At 37.6% G+C, this 10532-nt stretch overlaps 1 protein-coding gene across 3 annotated transcripts; it reads left to right on the top strand.

Moving 5' to 3' along the window:
* The first annotated feature begins 1633 nt into the window (after positions 1-1633).
* On the top strand, positions 1634-10513 carry LOC105839225 (carcinine transporter). Of its 3 annotated transcripts, XM_012685430.3 has the most exons (11): positions 1634-1974; positions 2116-2203; positions 5992-6261; positions 6525-6720; positions 7272-7530; positions 7994-8186; positions 8758-8863; positions 8963-9066; positions 9403-9617; positions 9712-9887; positions 10201-10513. In XM_012685430.3, the coding sequence occupies exons 3-11, from the start codon at positions 5996-5998 to the stop codon at positions 10417-10419; spliced, it is 1734 nt and encodes a 577-aa protein (XP_012540884.1). In that variant the 5' UTR covers positions 1634-1974; positions 2116-2203; positions 5992-5995; the 3' UTR covers positions 10420-10513. The 3 variants fall into 3 exon arrangements, with proteins under 3 accessions (XP_012540884.1, XP_028046135.1, XP_012540964.1); XM_028190334.2 differs by having other exon boundaries at positions 1634-2203; XM_012685510.3 differs by lacking the exons at positions 1634-1974; positions 2116-2203 and adding an exon at positions 2210-3620.
* The last annotated feature ends 19 nt before the right edge of the window (positions 10514-10532 follow it).

Here is a 10532-nt window from a genome sequence, read left to right as displayed (position 1 = left end):
TGCTCACGTATGCGTGTGGTATGTAATACAATGTATATAGCGGATGCAAATCAAATTTTTGACTTACATATCTCGCATGAACTCGGACCGTACGTTGCATGCGAATGAAGATCGCGCGTCCTGAATGGGAAATTTTCGGATACAGCAGCTTTATCGTGATGACACGCGTCGTGTATCAACGTCTCCTCGTTGTCAGGAACGTTCCGCACTACAAATCCAAGTGTGTCAAAAACACCATTCACGTGTGCGATTACATTTTCTGCGTAAAAATAATAGAAAAATATGTTAAACTACACGTTTAAATATGTAAATTTATCCTTTTATGCAGTGTAGTGTGTTATTTTTATACACATTTTTACACAAAGCTAACTAAATCACACACACCACACACACGAGTGAGGCATTTTTTATACACTTGGATTTAGAGAAAGAAATGCTTCCCGCTGAAATTCAGATCTCGAGATTTGTGTACATACGCAATATTTTATAATGTAAATAAGAGTATTACATTAATTTATATCTCCCAATTGATCTGTGTTAATAAAGATAATCTGATATTCAATCAGATGAATAATTACTACCACAGAGAATCGTCTTTGATAAAAACTTTGGTACTGTCCTGACATATGTGCGATTGTTAATGAATGGTAATAATATCGACAGCTTCTCGATTGTAAATAAGAGAATTGTATGAATATAATTGCCCGACTGTGCTATTGTATCGCATTGACGATTATCGTTGGCATTAATTCGTCGGAATGTGTAATACAGGCATTGGCAGCATTAATGAGCCATATATACATAATTTAGGCCACCTTATCACTGCATTGCGGTCAAACCGACAATTTATCATTGCGCATGGAATTTCAGAACCTGTTCGATGAGACCGCAGTTCATCACGTTCTAACGCTTAGAACTCGGGAGGCATGCGATCTTCCGCGCTATCTCGGTTTCGCAATATTCAAAGTCGGCGAATAATTTCACGATCGATATAACGCGCATCACCATTAGCTATTTGTGGTAACGTGAATCGCTTAATACCTGACACAAAACTCGATTTCGATTCAGAAACAATGTTACAGAGGACGATTGTACAGGACGATTTACGTAATCATAAGCCGCAAAAAAATAAAAGAAGTTATTTGATTAGGCAAATATTTGAAAGCAAATATTCGGCTAGATTTTTTATCAAAATTAAAAGATAATTTGGATAACCGAAATTTGAAGACTTAGTTATCTTTTTCTTCCTTTAAAACTTTCCTATATAATATTAGCGCTGTAGATTTGTGTTAACATTGCATCGTGGCAACGAGTAAATAAATTGTAAAACTTGTGATACGCTAATCTTCTTCAAGTATAATAACAATAATCTTGATCTTTATAATTACTCCTAGTAATTGATTTATTAATTTTAATTTGTTAGTCATTTATAAATTAAACGAAAAAAATTTATTTGCTAATATAATATTTGTAAATATTTATTTTAACATTAATTTTTAATATTAATTTTAATACTAAATGATTTAATATTTTTAATTTAATATTTATTTTATATTAAATTTTTTCTACATCATTAATTTTTTTATAATAATAGATAGATATTTTGATAAGAAAATTCAATTCAAAATTATAATTTTGAATTTGAAATTTATCTATAGATAAAACATACATTTTATATTTTATTTTTATTAATTTCGCGGTAAAGAATTTTCATCAAATTTGTCGCAGCGTTGTTAACCACTATAACGGTCAAGGTTTTATGACTAAGCAGCACATTTATCGACCTCTGCACGTGGTTTATTTCTGGCCTGAGAGTTTGGCTCGTTTAAAACGTGGATTTCAACAGCACGCCAGATATTGTCGCGATTTCGTAGGTAGCGGTACCGAAATTGCGCGATCGTTGACAACTGGCTTGCACGAATGACGTCCGTGGCAAACTTTACTCGCAAAATCGTACGAATGGAAGAAATTAGGGTAATTTCGATATCGTGATGTTTTCATTAATAAAATATCGATGATAAATATAAAAATGACTAAAAAATTGCCAGCCTGTTTGATATTCATTATTAACTTTATAATAGAATACAATTTCCATTTATACGATATTCTTGACAGTGTTACATTTATCTTGATGGGTGACTTAACGTTGCAAAAACCCCAATGTGTAATTTTGTCCATGATCAACGGTGAAATATCTATGACGGTAAGTTAATAAAGCACAGAAATAACATAAATACAGCAATATATAAACTTGATTGATCGCGGTCCACACATGTTTGAGAAATCCTGCTTTAAAAAACAAATAATATTCTCTTTTTTGCATTCTCATATACAGTTCTCTCTTTTAAGATTTAAAAAGCATTGCAGCTGTTTCAAGCCCTAAAACGTCTTTTCTAATAATTTGCAAATTTGTAAATTAAACCTTTTTTTTTTAAATATTTCTCTCTCAATATTAACGTCAAACTTTAGAAAGTATTGATCATTGACAGCAAATTCACAAATTTCAATCCCAAGTACGTAGAACTTTTATCACGCGCGTATCTACATTGCAAAGGTAACATCGATTTTTTTTCCCAGTATCCGAACGGCAAATTTACATACAATTTCGCCCTAGGGAAAACGCAAGTTTTCTATGTGTACATTGGCGAGTGTGTGGAGCGAATCCTGTTACGAATGAATCTTTTATGTCGCGCGGTTAACGGGAAGAAAGTTCGAGTTTATAGAATTGCGACATGTAACAAGGTGTTACATTTGTGAGGGATACATTGTACCTTAAAATTGACTGCACGAAACTGATTCCTTTCGCAATGGAATAAATTTTTATTCCTCGCGTATCTTTTCGCATCCGTAGATCAATGCGTCTTTTTTCAGCGAGATTTTTTCTTGCACAATCATAAAATTCGAGACATAACATGATCTCTTCGTACTTAGATATCGACCATCAGATCGACAGTCTACATGTAGAAGATATTTTGTATCCAATCCAATTTTCGATTATTTCGAAAAAAGTAACACAATCTTGCTTCTCCGAATTTTGAAAACCTCTTTCTGTTTCTGGATATTTTTCCTTCTAGATTTTCGATCAATGACGAAATTCGAGGAGCGTGAGAATCCGTCTGATTCAATTGTCAATCTCACTCCTCATCGGTCTTCCCTCACCGTTGTTTCTGTTACTGCTCGCGATTATCGCTACGTTGACACACACTACGTAAAGTATATCGCATTCCGTATGCCGAGCTCCTATATCAACGACACTCGATCGGGTTTCCTCTTCAGACAGTGAATTACGCTTCACGCAAGAGCCTCGTTATTACTGCCGTCGGTTAATGCATTCGATCATAAGAAGTACCGTCGCAAATGGTGTATAGTCATTACCTGGTGAAGTGGCGTCCCAATCGTTACGATTATCGTGATTACGAATTATCAGTATTCATAGTCAATTTATAATAATTTTCTTTGATGATTTGTAATGCTCATTCTTCCTTGCAACATCATATTTCTTGTGGCGCGGGACATTACGCGTAATAAATCTTGAAATTTCCTAGGAAATTTTCTCGATGATATAAATTAAAAATTAAATATACGAGGAGCGCATAATTAGTGCAACAAAAAATCAAAGTGTAAGTATTAACAAAAATCACATGCAATTAATTTTTGAACGTGCAACTTGCTGAAATTAAAAAGTTTTAAGCAAGAATTTGAATAGCAGAGACACTATTTTGACAGATTTCCTACACAGCACAATATCACATATATAATATCATATCACAGAGATATGTTGAAAATATCTATGTGTTCGAATATCTGTTGCATAGTACTGATCAAGATATCTTAAGAATGTTTCTAAAATATAATACCTCCAAGATACTAAAAGTCATGATAATTTTATCTCAAATGTAACATTTGTTTCATTTATCTTTAATTTTTATACTTAAGATAGTTTTGAAGTTCATCTTAAGTATAAACGTCGAGACTAAAAACTTCCGAAGATATTCTTTATGCATCTAAAATGTGTTTAAAACGAAACTTTAGGCAGTGTCAAGGCCGCTATTCCGTACACGATTGCCGATAGTTGTCGGTTCGATAATTGTTGCGCGATATATTTTCATATATCAAAAAACGTGCGCAATGACTTATCGAATCGACAACTATCGGTAACCGTGTACGAAATAGCAGCACTAACTTCGTGGAAAGCATTTAATATGTAGAATGTAAACTTGTCATATAATCTTAATTACATGCAGACATAATAGCAACGTTTTTGTAAAAAAATGATAACTCTGGCGAACGGCAAGTAACAAATACGGTCATATGGTTGCAACGACAAAGTTATTTTTGAACGTTTTTGCTATTTAACCTTAATGAACGATTAGTCGTAAGACATTTGCAACGTGAGTGTAAATATGTAATAAGTTATACGTTTCGAATTCGGCATGAAATGCGCATACGTGCATAAATTTATGTATTCGTAAAATTGCAGAATGTAAGCACACTTATTTTCACGTTTTCGCGGTCCTCAAAGTCGTTCGGGATTGAAAGTACGAAGTTCTCGCAGAACACGTTGCTTCTGCCTGGTTTAAAATTATTTTCATTGCGTTATCGGACGACGGAGAACTTTGTGATTTGTCACGCCGATTACATTTGGCATTGACCCTTAGCCACAATGTTCGATATCTCGTCGCTTCTGAAAGTTTTCTATGTGTATTTCGTTGGGGCGTTTGCCGCAGATACACACAATCGCCAAATATCGCGAGCAGCGATGTTTTCGGTTCTCAAGAATAAAAAGTAGTCGTGTCGACCGTTCACGAGAACAGAACTTTCAAGCGCTACTTTGTCGGGAGGACGAAGTGTACGTAATATATCGAGTTATATTAATGACTTTTCGTTGTTATATAAGCTATTTGTAATTTGCCTGCAGCACGCCAATAAGTAGCAGGATATTAAGCGTCCGGAAGCCATTTAAATATTGCTGTTATTTGCGATTAACAAGAGATTCAGGATTTAGGTACGGAATATACAATAAAGTTCATAGGATGGATGCAGTAGCGCGCATTAGTGCACATTGAAGTCGTCGTACACAACGTGTGTGTGTTTAATATAAATATATAAATGGATTAAACCACGAAAACCTCCATGCTGTAATAAAATATGTATTTTATCATTTAAGAAATTCATATTTCACTTTTGCATTTAGACTGGATTAGTGTACAATAGCTTTAATGTGCATCAGTATGCAATGCAGCCCAATCGGATTCTCTATAATTAATTTAGCAAACTGAAAAAATCTTTGATACCTTCGAGACGTCTACCATCACTTATTTACGTAATATCTGTGATGTTATCTGCATTATCATTATTATATTAAGCGGGTAGAAAAGTGACCATTATCCAATATCGTTAACCGCACGTCGGGTCGTCAAACTCACGCTTAATCCACATTATTATCTCGATCGAAGCGCGCGTCACGAGCCACTTGATCTTGTCACGTTCGGACAACACCGGTTGCTCAGATCGCTTCCACTAGAGTCCCCGTTTGACATCTCCGTGAGGATACGCTCAAGCTGCTTCGGACTTTGCACCGTGCGACCTAAGTCGGTCGTAACAGAAGTGTTAGAGTCCGTTCATTTTTTATCGGTTACTCGGTTTACTTAAATCGCGTAATTTATTACTTACGATATTATAAGAGGGACGTTGAATTGTGTCGAGAATTCAGTTTCCTTCTCCGAGAAGAAAATATCGCGACTCAGACGTAAAAAAATACACATTAATCGATCCGTCAACTTTTATAGTTTGGATCTATAAGTCGATCTGCATTACTTTTTTCTTTTAAATTACCGAACTTTTCCCTTTAAATCAAAATATTCCGATCGATTTCAAAAGTTCTTTTCTTTTAGTTTGACTTACCGAGTGACGAAACGTTCTTCTTTTCTCTTCTTCTCTTTGCTCAACTTTGCCAAGTGTAAACCTACAGCAAATATTGACATCTCTTAGGACAATGAAAAACGGCGTGAAGAATCCCATAGATGCTGCAGATCCAAACGAGAGCACGACGCTGAGGCCCAAGTTAGAGACCTTCGACGATATCTTGCCGTACGTCGGTGACTTCGGTAGATATCAATGGCTGCTTCTGTTGGCCTTGCTTCCCTACAGCGTGGCGTACTCCATCCTGTACTTCTCGCAGTTCTTCCTGACCCTGGTGCCGCAGGAGCATTGGTGCAAGATAGAGGAACTGATCTCTTTGAATATGACCCAAATAGAAAGGTGGTATTTCTGTAATAATGGTACTCATTAAGATTTCAAAATCGAAATAATATTTTATCATATTTAAAACGTACAAAAATTTCTATTTGAATTATTATTATACTTAATATCACATAAATCTTTGTAATTAATTTGTCAAAATAATTTTGAAAAGTTGTTTTAAAAATTGACTAAAGTTCTCTTGTTCCCTCCGTGCACGTTATCTTTTTCTTGGTTATCTGCAAAGAGATACTTTGTACATGTTAGAAATCGATGTTTTTCAGAGTGGAGATTAGCATACCAAAGTCGCAAAAATATCCATACTACGATCAGTGCCATCGGAGGGATTTGGATTTCTTTACTGTTCTAAATCGCAGGAAGGACATTCGCTCGATCGATTGGACGGCAAACAAAACCATGGCCTGCAGCCGATGGGAGTACAATTTCACGCAGATCCCGTACGCCAGCATAGCGGCTGAGGTGAAGGATCCTTGAACGCATCTCTCATCGCGCGCGTTTATAAAATATACGGAATAGAGAGAGAGAGAGAGAGAGAGAGAGAGAGAGAGAGAGAGAGAGAGAGAGAGAGAGAGAGAGAGAGAATCCAGATTTGCGAGTATCTCTTGCCAAACGGTCGTGCGATTAACTGAGATTACGAGCGATCTTTTCCTCAATTTCAATCGCAATTCATTGCAGAACGATAATATGCGAATAAGCGACGCGAGAGATGAAGGAATAACACAAAAATAAATTTTGCGTAACTACCGTAAATGCAGAAACGTTGTGAACGTTGCAGAATAATAGTATGTCAATAATAATTTAAAAAAAAATAATACAGAAAATAATTTTACTTTTCTAAATATTTAGTAAGTACGACCAAACTTGGTAGTATATATCAAATAGAACAATAAAATTACGTTTCCGTTATATCGATTATTTAATTGCTATTGTTTCACTCAACGTTCGGTAAGTAGATCAAACTCTCTTTTCCGCGGCGTACCTCGCACTGATTCTGGACCCTTTGTGATTAGCTAGATTGGGTATGTGACCGGGAGTACCTCATCTCGACGTCACAGTCGATCTTCTTCTGCGGCTCGATCGTCGGCGGTTTTCTCTTCGGATGGATCGCCGATCACAGAGGTCGGATTCCTGCCCTGATGCTCTGCAACGGTATCGGGCTCCTGGCCTCGATCGCGACTGCGAGCGCGAATACCTTCTGGTCCTTTGCCGTCTGTAGATTTTTTACCGGTCTGGCTTTCGACAACTGCATAAATATCCCGCTGATTATCGGTGAGTGACTATCGGAACAAGAGACAATTCGCGTCGCTTGCGCGGCATCGAATAAGAGAATCTGTATTTTGACGCTCAGAAATCACGTGCGAAGATATGCCGCCGACATTTTTCGTTTTTATAATATGTTACATAAATCTAGATCGTGGACTTTTTACGCGGCAATGACGCACGTACGTGCTCGTACATAGTTTTCATTATAATGAATAGGGTATTACGTGTAGTAGACTATCCGGAAGAGCTCGACCGAGATAAAAGATCACTGTATTCGATCTGCGTGATGCGATTTATGAATATTTATAGGCGTGGATATTACGACGCGGAATTCATTCTGTACGTAATTTCATTGTTAGCTGTTTTACGTAAGTTATTAATTAAACGTCTGCTATTAATCTGTTAAATTAAATATTCCGGTATTTGTTTTGTTTATATTGATTAACGAATCGAATCTAAATGTTGCCAGTGCTCGAGTACATGGCCGTAAACAGGCGAACCCTCGTCGTTAACATTGCCTTCGGTGTATACTTCGCCATTGGAAGCACAGTTCTGCCATGGATCGCGTACTACGTCGCGGATTGGAGATTCTTCGCCTATGTCAGCGCGATTCCGATGATGAGTGTCTTTATCACGCCATGGATTCTTCCCGAGAGCGCTCGGTAAATATATCACATACGGCTCCTCAATTTGTCCTATTCCACTCAGCCATTCAAATGAGAATTAAATACAAAAAGAACTAAATTTTTGTTAATATAGGGTGACTCGGGAGAAGATGTGTTACATAAAACTTTTATCTGGAAATATTTTATCATGTTATGTAATGGAGACACGAAAAATTAATATAACATTTTTGATTTTATATAAAGAAAATAATTAAAGTTTTAATATTTTAAATTTAAAGTTAATTAAATTCTGTAAAATTGATATCTTCCCCAATAATTCTAATAATCAAACTATAATCTCCTTCCCTTAACAAGCATTTTTCCCCGACGTATTATTTAATTATTCAGTTTTATAATCAAAACGTAGTAAAAGTATATCTCTTCAATTTGAATCAAATAAGTACACGTGACGATTAAATAGGGACAGCCTTTAAACGTACAGTCTTGCCATTTCTAGAAATTCATGTCGTTCGTAGAAATTCATGCGGTTGTAAACTCGTTTTACTGTTATCCTCGTCCTGCGTTCTCCAAATTTTCTGCTGAAATAGAACATTGTTTCGCTATTAAGGTGGTACGTCGCCAACGGCAGAATAGATAAAATGGTGCAAAAGCTGCGACGGATAGCCAAGATCAACAGGAAGTACCCTGACATGCGCATCTTCGAGATCTTCGTCGTAAGTAAGATTAATAATGAGATGCAGAAGCTGAGGTGACATGAGACTGTGACCTAAATCGCGCGTCATCCACTATCATCTACCTTATCGTCTTTACAGAGAAACTTGACCACGACAGATACCCAAAGGGAAAGCGCGACCATCTTCGATATTCTGAAGTCGCCGCGTTTAGCGAAAAACGCCATCCTGCTAATCTTCTTTTGGTAAGCGAGACACAACTTAATTTCCGTTTTCTTCGTCATCTCTTCCCTTATTCGATATGCCTGACTCCTGCCCGACTTTGCGCGGAACATTAATTTTTGAAAGTATCGCTATCTCATCTCGCGGGAGGATACATTTTGATTACGTAATCTTATTTCCCGGAAAAAGTAGCTGCAGCGTCCGACCTGATAACATGTTGTCTCCAAGTTTTATTCGTTAAATTTATATTGCACCGTTGCGTTCTCGAAAACGGACACTATATTCCGCTTTCCACTTTAATGCATTAGATACGTCGCGTACGGCGGCGAAGTTACGGATGTACTTTCGGTACTTTCCAGGTCCTTGACGATGATAGCTTTCGATGGCCACGTATACTCGCTCAAGCTGATCCCGAGCTCGGTGTTCGTGTCTTTTTCCCTCGCCTGCGCGACCGAGTTGCCGGCCGGGCTGCTGCTGACGTTGCTATTGGACCGCTGGGGTCGCCGATTCTGCGGATTTATCACCCTGGCCATGACTTGCCTCTTCAGCTTCGCCGAACTGCTGTTACAGTCGAGTGAGCACATACACATGCATGGGCTTTCAAATGTGTCTCCCGAATAAAATCAAGCGGTCCACGATCCCAATCTCAAATGCGTTTTATTGTTCAGTCGCAGCAAAGCTGACAATGTCGGTGCTCTCGCGATTTTGCTTGAATATGGCAGCCAACGTGGGCCTTCAGTACGCCGCTGAGCTGTTGCCGACCTCCATCAGGACGCAAGGTGTCGCATTGATCCACATTTTTGGCATTATCGCTCATTCCGTTGCCCCATATGTGGTGGATAGCGTAAGTGATCTTTCGTAATTTTCGGTAAAAAAAGATATATTATGGAACTCTGCATCTGCATTATGATCGACGATGTATGATCGATTTCATTAGAAATGTATTACTATTTAATTTAAACTTTGAAATAATGAACATATATCGCACATTGTGTCCATTATTTAATTTCTTTTCTGCAATGCACGCAAGGCTCAAATCGTGCAATTTCGTCGAGGTAGAATAAATATTGACAATAGTAATTCGAATATTTACTTTAGATAAAACTGCAAGTTTTAATCGCTCGGTATTTAATCGATGTCAATCAAAAATGTTTCAGGCCAAGATTTGGGACGGGCTGCCGATGATGATCATCAGCATCGTGTCATTTGCAGCCGCCACCGTGATACTGTTTCTACCGGAGACGCTCGGTCGCGATCTCCCGCAGACCCTACGTCAGGGAGAGGAGTTCGGCAAGGAACAAAGCTTCTGGACGCTGCCCTGTTGTGATAGGCCGCGTCCGAGTCGACATCGACATTATCGTCCAAGCGAGCTATAGTCTTTTCAATTCAATTCAATTGTTATGTAACGATCTTAGGCGCAATCGCCAGAGAAAGAGTAGTTAAAGGAAAAAAAAAAAAAAAAAAAAAAAACTGCGCTTTGCGCGGCACG

This window comes from Monomorium pharaonis, chromosome 8 (assembly GCF_013373865.1).
Source record: "Monomorium pharaonis isolate MP-MQ-018 chromosome 8, ASM1337386v2, whole genome shotgun sequence".
NCBI lineage: Eukaryota > Metazoa > Arthropoda > Insecta > Hymenoptera > Formicidae > Monomorium > Monomorium pharaonis.
The sequence above is the reverse complement of the archived record's forward strand: the minus strand, read 5'-3'. Positions and strand labels throughout refer to the sequence as shown.

Excerpts from the sequence above, each read along its gene's own strand:
- LOC105839225 (XM_012685430.3), top strand. The coding sequence starts at position 5,996 with ATGAAAAACGGCGTGAAGAATCCCATAGATGCTGCAGATCCAAACGAG. Across the intron at positions 8,187-8,757 it reads ATTCTTCCCGAGAGCGCTCG|GTGGTACGTCGCCAACGGCA; the intron begins GTAAATATATCA and ends TTCGCTATTAAG. Across the intron at positions 9,888-10,200 it reads CCCCATATGTGGTGGATAGC|GCCAAGATTTGGGACGGGCT; the intron begins GTAAGTGATCTT and ends AAAATGTTTCAG.